The sequence below is a fragment of the Cygnus olor genome, chromosome 17, assembly GCF_009769625.2.
Source record: "Cygnus olor isolate bCygOlo1 chromosome 17, bCygOlo1.pri.v2, whole genome shotgun sequence".
Lineage (NCBI taxonomy): Eukaryota > Metazoa > Chordata > Aves > Anseriformes > Anatidae > Cygnus > Cygnus olor.
This window is the reverse complement of record NC_049185.1, coordinates 13,333,843-13,348,572: the sequence shown is the minus strand read 5'-3', so window position 1 is coordinate 13,348,572 and position 14,730 is coordinate 13,333,843. Positions and strand designations below refer to the sequence as shown.

The window sequence follows — 14,730 nt, the reverse complement described above, 5'->3', positions numbered from 1 at the left end:
CCGGGTGGGGGTTTAAGGGCAGGAGTGCCCGCTCACGGCAGCGCCCGGGTCGCGGCGGTGTCCCCGCTGCCCTCAGAGCAGCACAGGGGGAACCGAAAACGTGGGGCTCGCCTTGCTTGTGCTCGGTAAAGCTGTGCGGGTGGCTCTTTGCCGGTACCGGCACCAGTCGGGGTCTAACGGGGCGCTGAACAGAACCTGCCCAGCTTGACTCACACGCTGGGGTCCTGCCGGGGGCTTGCACGGGGCCTTCGGCAGCTCCCGAGTTTCCCGCAGAACAAAAAAGCTGAGCTGGGGCTCGTTCTGCCACCTTCCAGGGGCACAATTTGCCTCCTCGCAGTTTGACTTCTCGCTCTTGTCGCGTTCGTGCAGGCTGTGCTTGGAGAACGTTAAGCATTTCTCGTTGCGTGGGTAGTAATCTGAAAGCTTTTGGTTTGTAAAAGATGAAACAAAAGGCGCCGTGGAAGGAAAGAAATCTTCGGAGGCGGCGTCTGCTGAGGACAAAACCAAACCCGACGAGCAAAGCAAAGAGTGCGAGGCTGCTCCGGACTCGCCTTCCAAGCAGCTCCCTGACCAGATCTCCTTCTTCAGCGGGAATCCCTCGGTTGAAATCGTTCACGGCATCATGCACCTGTACAAAACAAAGTAAGGACGCCTGACTCACGGTGAGGCCAGCAGGAAGGGCGGGTCGGTCGCCCCGGGCTGCGGCAGGCAGGAAGGGTGACCCCGCACCCAGGGGCCTGGGGTGGTGCTGGAGCTCGGGGTTGGCTCGGGGCTCCTGCCGGGGGCTGGCTGTAAGAAATGGGGTTCCTAGAAAAGAAAAAAAAAAGAAAAAAAAGACAGTTTTTCAAGGAATCCCGCGGTTAAATTGCGGTCCTCGGGGTCTTGGCGGCAGGCCTGAGGAGCTCGCTGAAGCAGGAGGCTTCGTCCCGTGTTTCAGGGCTTATAATTCCACTCCCTGCCCTGGCGATTGCAGGAGAAATTCCGTCTCGGGTCTGCCTGAGAGCTGTCGGGAGACACAAAATGAGCGTTTGAAATGGCAACAAACGTGGCTCGTTTGTTCTGCGAGTAGTTCTGAGCGTCTGTGGCTTGCCAGCTTCAACTGCTCTTAGAGAAAACCAGGTGACGGATTATTCCCGACGCAGCCGTTATTTATTGGAGGTGCTGTTTTGATCCTTTGCTAAAAAATGAGAGTTTCGTTGGGTATTTAAGGCTCCAACAGCCCCTTGCTTCTCTGTAACCGTTTATAAACGCGCAAAAGAGCGTTCAGATTGACGACAAAACTATCCTAGTGGCCGCGGCTGCGGGAAGGGTGATAAAAGCTGTGCCTCTGGCCCCTCTGGAGTGACGTGAGGCCGTGTAACCGTTCCCTTCCCAGCAAGATGACCTCCCTGAAGGAGGACGTCAGGCGCAGCGCCATGCTCTGCATCCTCACGGTGCCCGCTACCATGACCAGCCACGACCTGATGAAGTTCGTGGCTTCCTTCTGCGAAGTCATCGAGCACATGAAAATCATCCGAGACTCCACTCCCAACCAGTACATGGTGCTGATCAAGTTCAGCTCCCAGGTAAGAGCTGGAAGCCCCTGTGCCTCAGGAGGGCCGTACAGCTGCTGCGTGGCTTTGCTGGCCAGCTCTTAGCCAACCTCGTGCTTTACCCTCGGTGACACAGCTCTGTCCTACTGCCCAGCGCCTCCCTGGGGCTGCTCGCTGAGGTTCTTCCCACACCCTGACCCGCAGGGAAGCGTCTGCACGGTCTGTCTAGCCGATTTCTTGGCGGCAGGAGATTTAAAAGCTGTTAGGCCTACCTGGACACCCTGTTCTCTGCCGTCGGAGCACGTTCAGAGAGAAAGAGCCCAGCCGGGGGGGTTTTGTTTCCTATTCTAGGAAAAACTTGGTCTGCTGAGGAACCGCGTGGTTTCCCAGCCCCTGCCAATGCAGCAGGAAAAGGACAGTCTGCCCCCAAAACTGAGGGCCGGGTGGCACCGGGCGCTGCCCACTGCTCCTCTTGAACGTGGGGCTTTGAGCGTTCCCCCTGCCAGTTCCTGTGTGCACTCCCTCACCTGTACCCTCCTTTCACTGGCTGCAAATAACCGATTTTGGGGTCGGGAGGGACGTTTTGCTCAGCACTTCCCCCCGGCCACGAGGTGTTTTCTGCGCCTGTTGTGCGGGTGCAGTATTTGCGTGCAAGCCGTGCTATGTGCGGTGGCCGCGAAGGTGCATTTTGTGTGTCTCCGTATCCAGTTTCAAATACCGAGCGCTGAACAGCCTCGAAACCACGAACAAGTCGCCCTGAAATTCCTGTAAAGAAGAATCCCCCCAGCCCTGTTCCCCAGTGACCCCTGACGGCTGCCTGCAGGTAGCAAAAGCAAACCCCGTGGGTTTTTTAGTTACCTGCCTCCTGTGACGAGGAGCAAGGGAACGTGGCGTTCAGCTCCCCCCGTGTGCGATTGTCTGCGAGGCGAAGGGTTCGGGGAGGTTACTCCCTGAAAACGGGTGAGGTTTGGTTCTGCCTCTTTACAAGCAGCTCGGAGCCTGCCCGAGCTGCTGCGAGTGAATGGATCCTTGCCCTCAGTCAGCCCGTCCCCTTCCCTGAGCCCAGTATCGGTGTCCTGCAACGGGGCCCTCGTAAACTTTTACAAAGAGACCGAATTCGCTTTGCAAACGCCCTGAAATCGCTGACGAGGAGCGGCGCGGGTGCTGAAGGGAAATCCGTTGTTCCTGCCGAGCGCTCAGCGCGGCTCCGCTTCGTGTCCTCGGGTGGCAGCGCTGAGCCCAGCCCGAGGTGCGGTGCCTGCTGGCAGAACCCGTCCTCTGAAACCTCTGCGCTTCTGAGGCCCGGTGGAGGGGAGGGGAGAGGACGCAGCCGATTCCTCCTCTCCCTCGGCTGTCTCAGCTGCGAGCCTTCTCTCTTTAACCGCCTCCCCTCGTCGTGCGCGCAGGCTGACGCGGACAGCTTCTACATGGCGTGCAACGGCCGGCAGTTCAACTCCATCGAGGAGGACGTGTGCCAGCTGGTGTACGTGGAGCGCGCTGAGGTCTTCAAGTCGGAAGACGTAAGTTTTTGTTTTCTCCTTTCTTTTCCCCTGGACCTGGGAGGCTTACCAGGGTTACTCATGCCGGACGGAACGCCGCAAGAAGCGCTTCGCTGCTTCGATCCGAAGCCCGTTTCACATTCCAGTGCTGTTTCTGCTTGGGAGAGGTTGTTTGGTGACTCTGTAAGCTTCGTGCCTCGCTTGTGCAGCGTCTCTGACCTAACCCTGCCAGGTGCAGTGGTCTGGTGGATCCAAAAAAGGTGGTGGGACTGCAGCAGCCGCGCTGACCCTGCGCTGCCGTGAGGCTGTGCTCTGTGGAGTGCTGAATTGCCTCCTTTTCTGGTAAATTTCTCCCTGCTGCATAGGCTCACAGGATCGCTTGGTTCTGTTTTTGTACCCTAGTGCCACCAGTAGCGAGAGACGTTTGACCTCTCCCGTGTGGGTGCTTCGTTTGTGGTGATCGGAGGGCGCTGAGCAATTTGTCTCCGCTTGTTCTTTCGAAGGGGGCCAGCCTGCCCGTGATGGATCTGACCGAGCTGCCAAAATGCACGGTGTGCCTGGAGAGGATGGACGAGTCCGTGAACGGGATCCTCACCACGCTGTGTAACCACAGCTTTCACAGCCAGTGTCTGCAGCGGTGGGAGGACACCACGTAAGAGGCTTTCTTCTTTTTTTTTTTTATTTCCACATCTAAAACCCTGCTCCGATTGTGGTGGCTACGTGCTGACAAGACCGGTTCCTCTCATCAAAGTGTGGGGGCAGGAATTGCTGCCAGTTCTGATGCTCTTTTTCTTCCCATTAAGGGACTCCCAGGGAGAAATCTCCCAGCCAAAAGTAATTGAGCGATGTTTCCTGTGAGCCTCGCTGCTGAGGCAACGAGGCAGCTGTAAAATAATGCAGATTGTCTTAAAATGTAGGATAAAAATAGTGGGACAAACAGCATTGCACGCAGCCCTGTTTTGTGCAGCCTCCTGTGTCTGTTTGGGTGTCAGTTTCCCTGGCGTAGCTGAGGCTGCACTGCAGACAGACGAGCGCTGCTTGCTGGAGCCTGGAAATCCTTTCGGGAACTTTTGGGAACACGCAGGGCAGCAGCCTCGCCTCCCTCGCTTGGATGCTCAGAGGGTGAGGAAAAGCTGGGCTGGAGCAGGCTGTGCAGGGGGACGGGGCTGGAAAACCAGACTAATGGAGGCAGGGAGGAAAGAATAAGGACAAGATCACTCTGTAAATCAGGAGGAGGAGGAGGCAGCTGCTCTGGGCGGGCAGCGTTGTTAAAGGGGGCGTGGGCTGAGCAAGGGCAGGCTGTGCTCCTGGCGGGGGCAGCTGCCCTGTGTCTGTGGCTCAGGGCCACCACGGGGCAGCGCTGGGCTTGGAGCTGTGTCTGTCCTTAAAGCAGCTCCTCTTCTGGCCGCTGCTAACCCTTTCCTGTTCTTGCTCCTGCCATCCTTCGCGTCGCCAGAGGTAGGATTTCGGGTGTCTGAGCCCCCGGTTGGCACCCAGGCGTTATCAGTCGCGCACATCTGGCATTCTTCCGGGCACTGCTGCTTTCCTGCACGTCAGGCAGTCACAGGTACTGCAGCAGAAGGCTGCTCCTCTTCGCTGCGTTCTCTTCTCTGATACTGGTACCACCGACTGCCTGAGTCTGTGATAGACTGCGAGGAAAAACGCAGGCCTAGGAAATCATTTGTGAGGCAAAGTAAATGAACTTCGGTGGGATTAATCGGATTTGTAGCTGTTAAGGTTTATTGGCTGCTTTGCCCCATAAATCAAAACCAGTTTAAAGTTGAAGCAGTAGAGCTTAGCCAGTGTAGGATCAAGATCCAGAATAACACTTAGATATCTAATGTACAATTTCAGCAGAACTTCTGCTCCCAGTCTAGGAGAACAGTAGAGGAAAATCCCTGTCCGCTTTGCTTAGGTGCCTCAGAGGCTGTAAGTGCCAGAATTTGTATAGAAAGCTCGCTGCAATCCCGTGCTCTCCTCTCTTGAATATTTCTGTAGCTTATCCAGCAGCTAATGAAGAATACGTAACCAGTGCTGGCAGCAGGATCCCGAGCCTGAGTTACCTCGCTCCCCAGCTGAGCTTGTGGTGGTTGAGGCCTGGACAAACGTCCTTTCTGGTCCTGGTTCTGTCTTCCCGGCAGCACAGCGGTGGTGTTTCAGAAGAAATGATAGCAGGGTGCCCGCTATGGATTCTTCTAGGGTAGACTTAGACATTGTTCCAGAAGGGCTGGGCCTGAATCCCTTTGGTTGGGCTGAAATCGAGGCAGCAGTCCACCCCCCATGTCCTTAGGGATGTTTCAGCGCTAAGCTGTGTTGCAGAGTGCAGGCGCCTCGCTGGTACTCAGCTCCCCATAGCACTCTGTAGTTACAGCGTCCTTCCACAGCCGCGTGTAGCTGCTGCATGGAAACCTCTGCAATAATGGAGAATGTCCAAGAAATAAAGTGACGACGAGAAGAGAAGTCTCTTTATAATAAAATCTGACTGCCTTCACCGTATGAGAAGGGTGTGGAAGAGCCCTTCTGGGACCTGAACGTTGCTCTGCGCGTATCGCTCATGTCACTAGAGCGCTGACTTGAGACCGAAATGGCTTTGGAAAAACTGGCTTGTTCTTCTGTCACGTAGTGGCTTAAAAGCAGTAGCCTTTTGTGGAATGGAGGCAAGATTGCGAGGGCTAAATGGGAGCTGAAAGATGCGTGCGCACAGGGAGTGTCCCACAGCATAAGGCATTCACTCGGAGCTCTCTGGCTCTGGTTTTAATTACCTTAATATTAAGTTGGAGCACCGTGTGTCTGATCATGCTGCTTATTGCCCTCTAGGTGTCCTGTCTGCAGATACTGCCAAACGCCTGAGCCAGTGGAAGAGAACAAGTGTTTTGAGTGTGGAGTTCAAGAAGTAAGTAGGTGGGTGGATGGTGAGTGAGATCTAGACTAGATCTGACTGCACAGCTGCTCTAGTTGCTTCTGAGGGTACTTCTGTGGCTCCTTTTGGGTTCACTTCACCAGTCAGTGGTGTAGCTGCTTTCCTTTTGAGCTGGAATCGGTACTGGGAAGGGATGGTATCTCCCAGGTTTCCTGCTGTGACAAACGTTCTCAGTTCTTAGAGAGCGTTAATGCGTAAACTGATCGGTGCCTGAGATAAGATGTGTGTGATAGCAGGGGGCCAAACGAACGCTGAACTCGGTGCTCCCTTCTAGTCTGTGCTCTTCAGAGCTTGTTTTTGTGGTTCTGTCAGGCTGCCACCTTCATTAATCAAGGCCGTTCTTCCATCCATGCCTGTGGTAGTCTGTCAAGGTGCCTGGCATCTGCAGGCTCCTTCTCCTTACTCTTCCACCTGAATGAGGTTTCCTGGAGATGGGGGAGAAAGCAAACTGTTCACGTTTTAAGGAGGTTCCTGGCTGTGCACAGCATCAGCAGGCCGTTGGTGTCAGATGGCGCTTTCTCAAGGCGCCGGTGCCGCCGTTTGACGGTATTGCGAGGACAGAGCTTTCCCGTTCTCTCTGCAGAACCTCTGGATCTGTTTAATATGTGGGCACATAGGCTGCGGCCGCTACGTGAGCCGACACGCTTACAAACACTTCGAGGAGACCCAGCACACCTACGCAATGCAGTTGACCAACCACAGAGTCTGGGACTACGCTGGAGGTGAGCGCTCTGTCTTCCCCCACCCCCCTTGTAGGATGACCTTGGTTGTAAAACAGCTTCTGGGACCCCAGCAGTGTTAGGAAGAACGCTAGTGACAGTTTGCTTGGAGGCTAAGGGGTTTGCATCCGTACTAATCCTTCCTCTTTTGGGAACATCCATCTCCTCTCTAATAGCAGTTTTCGTGGGTCTGTAGCAGATGGGAGAGGGAGAACACGATTCCATAACGAACTGGAGCGGTCCTGTAGCCTCCGTGGAATGTGTTTGTTACTCCCTTTCCATCAATTTGCCCTCAGGTATGAGAATGGGCTGTGGTAATAAATACCCTGCAAGGTGTCTATGCAAAGCCTGCTAAATAACAAATACATCTGTTGTTGGCTTGCTGCCGTGCTAATGTGCTGCTGCAGCAGTCTGCATGGTTAATTGTGCTGCATAAAGTGTTTCCACTGGTGTCAACCTGGGTGTTCTTAAGCATAAAACTCCTTTTTGGTTGAATTTTCTCTCTTCAGATAACTACGTCCACCGGCTGGTTGCAAGTAAAACTGATGGGAAGATAGTTCAGTATGAGTGCGAGGGAGATATGTGTCAGGAGGAGAAAATTGATGCCTTACAATTAGAGGTAAATATTTTGGCTCGTCGGGCTCTGCTTTGTGCTGCCGTGTGGAAATGTTTCAAATCAGATATGAATACAAGAAAATGACATCAGCTTATGCAGCAGACCTGCTCCCTGCATGTAGGCAATCATCTTCAGAAAGAAGCAGGATATTTTTACTTTTTTTTAAAAAAAAAAAAAAAAAACTCCTTTTGGCTCTGCAGAGCCAATGCAGCTAAGAGTAAGCTGGCTGCAGTCTCGTCCTGTGTTCACCAGTAGATTGGAGATCAGCTGCTTATGCTGCTGCAAACACTGAGGTCATTGCAAAGAGAAATGGGTCCAAATGCCCGGACTCACTCTCCAGACCCTTCCTAGTGGAGCTGTGACTTGGCATAAGGCCCCAGGATGGGTGAGGAGCTGTTGATTTGATTAGTTTGATTTGTACGCCAAGCAAGTAAGTAGGAATCCATAGCTGCATGTCTACTTTGGCTATCAAAGAAAGCTGACAGCCCTGTCTGACACCAGCCCTGCTCTGCTCCCGTCCACTCAACAGACAATGATTTTTTGTGCCTGCTGGCTGGCTTCTCCCACACTAACTAGAAGGGTAAAACAAAGGTTCATGCAAGTTTTCCCTTGCCAGTGATCTATTTTAAAGGGAAACTCAAATTACCGCTTCAGTGAGCGGATATACTGCAGCAGGATTTCAGTCGCATTAGACGCAAGGTTATCTGTAGAGGAGAAGCCTGTAGAGACCAGCCTTTGTGAGCTTATTGCTCAAATAAATATTTGTTTGTTTTTCCCTGAGTTTTCTGTGTAACATTTAGATGCAAACCCAGCTATTTTTTAACCCTTATTGCCAGGAGGTCAGTGCTTAAAGTATGTCAAAGACCTCTCTGTCTGGCTTATGAGATCTAAATGTTTGCAGAGAGAATGAATTTGGCAGTGTGTTTTGGCCCCCTGATACTACTGAGAGCGTTCAAGGCTTTTTGCACATGTTTAATTCCACGGCGAATGCCTAATGCTCTGCTTCTTAGCCCGATGGTAAGAAACGATCACGTTTTCCAACCTTCTCATAAGTCATTTGCAGAACCAGGAGGGAAAAGAGGGGATGTAAGGCGCACATCCTTGTTCAAATGCCAGAATAACACTGGAATGGGCTGTACTTGTTGGAGAACAGTAAATGTGAATAGCTATACACAGCTGGGGATGCTTTGCCAGAGATGCTCTTACAGTGAAGCCAGATGTGTGCATTTACCCTTCCCCCTTGGGTTTTGGGCTAGAAATGGGGAACTTGGCCTCTGGGATCTCAGACTCATGGCAGAGATGATTGATGCTTCATTTTCCTGTGGAGTGCAAGATTTTGAGCCCTATTGTTACTACAGTGAGGGATTCTGTCTCTTTAAAAAGTATTTGGTGTGGTAGTGGGTACAGCTTGGTGGCACTTTCACCTGGTCCTTGCTGTTGTGCTCTGAGGACTTCACTTGATTCCAGAAAATCATGTGATTTAATTCTGAAATCAAATTGGTGAAACGCCTATCTGCTGGATCTGCAGATTGCACGTATGTTCAGACTGCCCTCTATGCTCGATCTCATTCGATTAAATTGATTTTTTACGTTGGAGCCTTTTGGGCTTCTCAGTCGGTGTGGCCACCCTTAGGAAAAGCTGACGGCTCTGCGCGTACTTCTGTGTTTGTAGTACTCCTATTTGCTAACGAGCCAGCTGGAATCACAGCGAATCTACTGGGAAAACAAGATCGTCCGGATAGAAAAGGACACGGCCGAAGAGGTGAGCCCTGCTCTGGGGATGTTTGGAGCTCCGCTGAAACAAGGGGCTGGCCGCTGGGAAGTCGGATGGGAAGTGGAGCTGCTCGGCGTCTCACGCAGCCTGCGCGTCGCGTGACGTGACCTCGCGTAGCCTGTTTCGCTACCAGCTGAGAAAATTGGCTCCGAGATGTATCCCTTATCTCAGTGCTCACATCTAGCAATTTGCTGCTCAGTGATGCAGAAGTAGGTAGATTGCCACCTAGATTTAAGGTTGATTTAAACGTGCTGCTCGGGAAGCTGCAGCAGTGGTGGAAACAAGTCTGCGCTGCTGCAGGATCCCTGCTCGCTGATGCCATCGGTCTCACACTGACGTTTTTCTCTGGGGAAGGTTAGTGTAGCATGGACAGTATGACTTTAATTTGCTCGGCTGTCTTTCTGCTCCAAATGCATATTGATTTGCCCTTTCTTTGTGATCCCCTACCTTTCCTCATCACCCAGTGGGAAAAGTTCACAGTCTCCTCCCATAAAGCATTCTGTAGGCAGGGCTGCTTCAAAATGTCAGGAGCAAAAATCCAGAGAGAATATTTTAATGCTTTTCACTCTACGTAGATCCTTTCAGCTAGGTTTGAAGTGAGTCAGGATTTAGGGTTGAGTCCTTATTTGAACTTCCTGCATGACTTCTAATTAACTATGTAGTACGTGTGGTTATGTAGCATCCTAAATGCAGAAATTAGGACCAGTGAAATAGTGGTCAGCGACTTTGGTCTAAAGAACAGACCCAGAAATCTCACAGACATCCCCAGAAAAGGTGTGGCAAAAATTGTGTTGCACGTGACCAGGAAACATGATCCGCAAAGCAACTGCAAAGTGAAACAACTATGATGAAACGACTGTGATATACACCTTAAATGTGGCTTTGCGTTTAAAGATCCTTACAGTTTATTCATGGCACTCACGCCGTGGAAGTCGTGCCTGGATCAGTGCCACTCTGCAGTGTATTCCATTATCAGTGCTCACGCTACTTCCCCAAATTAACCATCAGCTGCATAAACATTCGGTGATTAAGGCCGGAAGGCTTAAAACCTGCTCTGTACTGACTCTGGCACCAGCGAAGACAGCGTGTGTGCTGACACTGACATTTATCCAGATTGCTCCTCCAGGAAAGCATTTTTCCTTTAAATTCCTCTCTCCAGTACATGCAAGCATACTTTTGACGTTTATAGAGGGGAAACAAGTATTTCTGTCTATAGATCTCCTCTAAATCTTACGTTAAAAGTTTCGATGTGTTCTGTGTAGTGCCTAGAGAATGGGAGCATGCTTTTTTTCAGCAGCAGTGGTCTCTAGTTTTGGAGTAGAGGAGGAGACGAATCCAGTGTGTTTCCATTTGCCTTTGACATGAGCAAGATATTCATGTCAGTAGGTCACTGTCTTATGACAGCGCGCTGCTGAGTCAGTGCTGAGTGGAGTAGCACGTTTGTTTTCAGACTTTGACCATACTTATTTGACATTTAGTTTAAAATGAGCAAAAGCTCCGCATTGTAAAGCTCTCAGGTGGAAATTTAAGTTTACCGGTAGCCGTTCTCTCAGATGCTTTTTGTATAAATGCTGAACTGCAGTCACTAAGAAGTTCAGGAGCTGATATAGGTGGTGGGTTTTGTTGCTGTTGTTGAGTGGGGTCCCTGGCACAGCTCTGCAGCCAGAGTTGCTGTTCTGTAGGAGCAACTTCCACGGCAACGTGGTTCCTTGTCGGGCACCGCCAAGTGTAATGCAGAGGGTCTTAATCAAAATTAAGCCTTTTCTTGCCTCAAAGCTTTTGCTTACCTGGATATAGTAATTGGTCAAAGTCTAGAAACCACACCAGAAAAATGAATGTCATAATGAAAGTGCACAGGACTTTGATCTGTTTGAAATGCCTGTGTGTTTGTTTTTACAGATTAACAACATGAAGACCAAATTTAAAGAGACCATTGAGAAGTGTGACAGTCTGGAACAGAGGCTGAATGACTTGCTCAAAGAAAAGCAGTCTGTCGAAAGGAAGTGGGTACCGCTGCCAGGTTTAGTTCCATGCAGCCATTAAAGCTCTGCACGCTGACATCCAAAAAGGAGGAAAAAAAAAAAAGAATCTTGCTATTCTTGGGCAACTCTGAGCTATTTAAACTGGTTTACTGAGAACCCCGCTCATTTATAAAAAGCTCTCATTTCTGTAGGTGTTCCCAACTTGAAAGTGCCTGTTGAGTGGAACGCAGCTTTTGGGCCCGTGGCTCTTTTTACATGGTCTGCATATTTAGCTTTCAGTAATCCTTCCTCTGCCTGCTCAGAAGTAGACGCCAGTCTGTTTTGCAGTCGGTGGATGCATCCGAAGAGGAGAAAGGCAGCCCAACAGAGGCATCTCACCCGGCACCGAGAAAAATGTAGATCTTAGGAAGTGCTTAGATAAAGGATGTCAGGCATGGACAGAGCGCAGATCAGCGTGTTCCAGCTCCCTAGGTGGGGCTGCGTGGTCCGTTCTTCCCCGCCCGCCAGGCTCCTGGCATTGCTGCCTCTCCACAGCCCCGGTGGGAGCAGGGACTCAAACTAGTGAGTGGTAGCTCGTGAACCTCACCTTGAGGAGTGGAAAGCAGGGTCTGTGTGATGCCAGCAAACTTGCAGGGGAAAAGCACCGAGTTGTTAAGAATGGGAAAGAACTGTCTGTGGAGCAGGAAGGTACTGACATCCTTGTGGGAGCACCTCACTTCTGAGTGAAGGGCCGTCTCCAGGGTCTTGTACTTACAGTTTGGTAGGAGCCATTGTCTCCAATCCCTGGCTGCCCTTAGCTGTCAGGACCACTTGTAATTCCTGTGCCCGTTCTGGCACCCGTTCTTGGAGTTGCAGATGCACGTTCAAGGTTACAGTCCCGTGCTCCCCCCACATCCTGTCCGTTGCCTGCACTTTTGGTCTTTGGTACGAGGTGGAATTGCCCAACTCGCAAGGGAAAGGGCTCTCCTGGGTTATGCTGTTTGAGGGTCAAAGGTGTGGTTCTGCTCCCACAGCAACCTGGTTTATGTGCAGGTAGCACCGTGCAGGCAAGCGGGTGTTAGCAAGCATTAAACTGGGTAGAAATATCCTGGGGGGGGAGGTTCAGTCCTTTTGGGTTTCCTCCCCTTGCCCATCTGTTGCCAAAAGGCCCAAACCAAGTTCTGGGCGGTCTTGGTGGGGCTGGGGACAGTTGGGGAGACAGTTTCCCTAAGGACTGGAAATAAAAAGGGATGCAGTAATGTGTAATTTAGTGTAATACACTGCTTTTCCTGACTTGTGCTTCTACTTGCAAGGTGTTCTCAGCTGAATAACAAAGTGGCTAAACTTTCCAACGAGCTGAAGGAGGAACAAGAACTGAATAAGTGTTTGCGAGCGAATCAAGCCTTGCTCCAGAACAAGCTTAAGGAAGAGGAGAGAGTGTTAAAGGAAACCTGCGAGCAGAAGGACCTGCAGATCTCGGAGATCCAGGAGCAGTTGCGAGATGTCATGTTCTACTTAGAGACGCAACAGAAAATCAATCACCTCCCAGCTGAGACCCGGCAGGAGATTCAGGAAGGACAGATCAACATTGCGGTGGCATCTTCCGCCAGCTCCTCCACGGGGGGCACAGGCAAACCTTCTTCCAGGAGAGGCCGCGGCAAGAGGGGCAAATGAAGATCGGAACACGCTGCTCCCAAACTGAATCTGGCCGTGCTCGTGGTAGGCCAGGCCCGCCTCTTGGGACTCCGGCTGGGAACGCCCAGTTCAGTAGAGCTCAGCTAGAAATTGTCTTCAGAGCTTCTCATAAAACTGGCTGCCAGTCACTGGAGGTGTCTGTGGTATTTAAAAGCATTTCACTGCACTATTTAGCTGTTTTTAGGCGGATCTTAATGACCATTTTGCCTTCCTACCTTTTCAAAGCCCCCTCCTGTCATGCGTTTGACTTTCTTCTTGGAGAGAGTTCTGTTCTGGGGTGGGTGCGCAGTGTTCAACATCGCGTTCCCTCAGGGGTGCTGCGGAGTAGGCTAAGGCCCAGCGTGTAAGGCTTCTCGAGTTCTTCTCCCCACTCCTGGATTTAAAAGTATTCTCGATTAATAAATCCTTTTTTTTATTTAAGAAACAGTGTAAATTAGATTATATGCATCTCCTTGTAGTATGTGCAGACCAGACACTGCAGAACAGTTTGCGCAGGAGTAGAACTGTAGTTTGGAAGTAAAAAGGGGCGAGGTGTGGAAATGAAACCATCTCAGTGGTGTAAGAAACTAAACGAGTCCTTAAGGCTTGTAATCTAGGATATTAAACACTTTAAGGGACTTTGCTACTATCTGTTTCTTCATTTTAGAGATGGCCTTTGAAAGGCCAGTGGTCACTGCCTTTGGTACAGAAAGTATCAAAGGCTTTTTATTCTGGAAATTGTTTAACGTAGTTATTTTACAGGCATTTCTACAAATTAAACGGAGCCGTCTTTGCGAAGACTGGTCCGTGTTGTGTGCTGAGAGCTGCCAGAGTGTTCTGATCCTCCTGGAGTGGGGTGCGTACACTTTCCCTTCATTAGCTGCACTAGGAGCATGTTGGCATGAGCTCCAACGCTATCCTCAGAGCGAGGTGAGGAAAATAACTAACGCAGCGTTTTCACAGCCCAATTCCTACATGCCTGCACTCAGCCTTCGTGCCGCTGCCAGCCCCCAGCCCGCAGGGCTGCTGTGCTCGGGTTTGCCCGCAGAGCTCAGCGCGCTGCCCTGCGACCAGACCCTCGCCACTAGATGCAGCTGTTGTATCCAGTTACTGTGAGCCTGGCGCTGCCTCTTCTGCTCTGGAACACGGCTCTGTCCAAAATCCTGGCTGGCAAAACTTTTCTGTTACTTGCCCAAAAAGTGTGCCAACCCCACCAAGGGAAATCTGTGGACAAATCTTTTTTTTTTTTCTCCTTCCACTTAGAACATGTACCAGACTCGATGCTCTGGTTAGGCGCAGTTTTATCACGATTGGAGGGGCGACTGTTCTGTTTGCTGTGTTGTGCTCAGCAGCCTGAGCGTTTAGATGCTAATTCTTTTTTAAAAACGGCTGGGGAGTCGTGCAGTTGTCTTTTTGGACCACAGTGTGATCCTCTTCCGTGCTTAGAACTGCAGGAACAGCCTTGATCTTTAGTCTGTAGCACTGAAAATGGAGATCTGACTTCTTTGTTCCAGTTTGGAGCTAGTAAGTAAGACAGCTAGTCCTTTATTGATAGAAGTTGTTCTTTTTGGCCAAGCAAAAGGAACGAGTTACAATACGTAGAACGACTCTCGGAAGGTGAGTCTTTATAATCTGCTTCCTGACTTTATTGACTGGAGGTGTTAAACTTCCTCGCGTTGGAATACGCGGCGCTTGTTCGTGCACTCGCATCCACTGCTTTGGTTCGGAGATCTGCCCCAATCATCTGGAACTTCCACCTTTTCTAACTTTGTAGCATGAATGTACACTAACTCTTTTCTAGTGTGTGGATTGTACAACCAGGCCTCTGCCTTCTGTAAATTATTCTAAGGACCTAGAGATGTACAACACGGCTTGCTCTCCTATAGAAACTATTTTATTTAAGATATATTTTTACACCATCTTAAGATCCTCCAAACTTTTGCTGAAAGCTTGCTTTGTGTAGAACACTAAGATGCCGTACTGTATCTTGGAATTCATTTTCAAAAAATGTGATTGAAAATTAAAACAGCGTGCA

At 50.6% G+C, this 14,730-nt stretch overlaps 1 protein-coding gene across 1 annotated transcript in view; it reads left to right on the top strand.

Moving 5' to 3' along the window:
* LOC121079356 (BRCA1 associated protein) overlaps positions 1-14,730 on the top strand; it is a 15,300-nt gene extending 570 nt beyond the window's left edge. The window contains exons 3-12 of the mRNA XM_040576470.1: positions 441-642; positions 1,376-1,565; positions 2,939-3,052; positions 3,535-3,683; positions 5,849-5,924; positions 6,535-6,673; positions 7,180-7,289; positions 8,959-9,048; positions 10,960-11,063; positions 12,335-14,730. Of these exons, the coding sequence (XP_040432404.1) occupies positions 441-642; positions 1,376-1,565; positions 2,939-3,052; positions 3,535-3,683; positions 5,849-5,924; positions 6,535-6,673; positions 7,180-7,289; positions 8,959-9,048; positions 10,960-11,063; positions 12,335-12,695 (1,535 nt within the window). The 3' untranslated portion in view covers positions 12,696-14,730. The remainder of the gene's footprint in view (positions 1-440; positions 643-1,375; positions 1,566-2,938; positions 3,053-3,534; positions 3,684-5,848; positions 5,925-6,534; positions 6,674-7,179; positions 7,290-8,958; positions 9,049-10,959; positions 11,064-12,334) is intronic.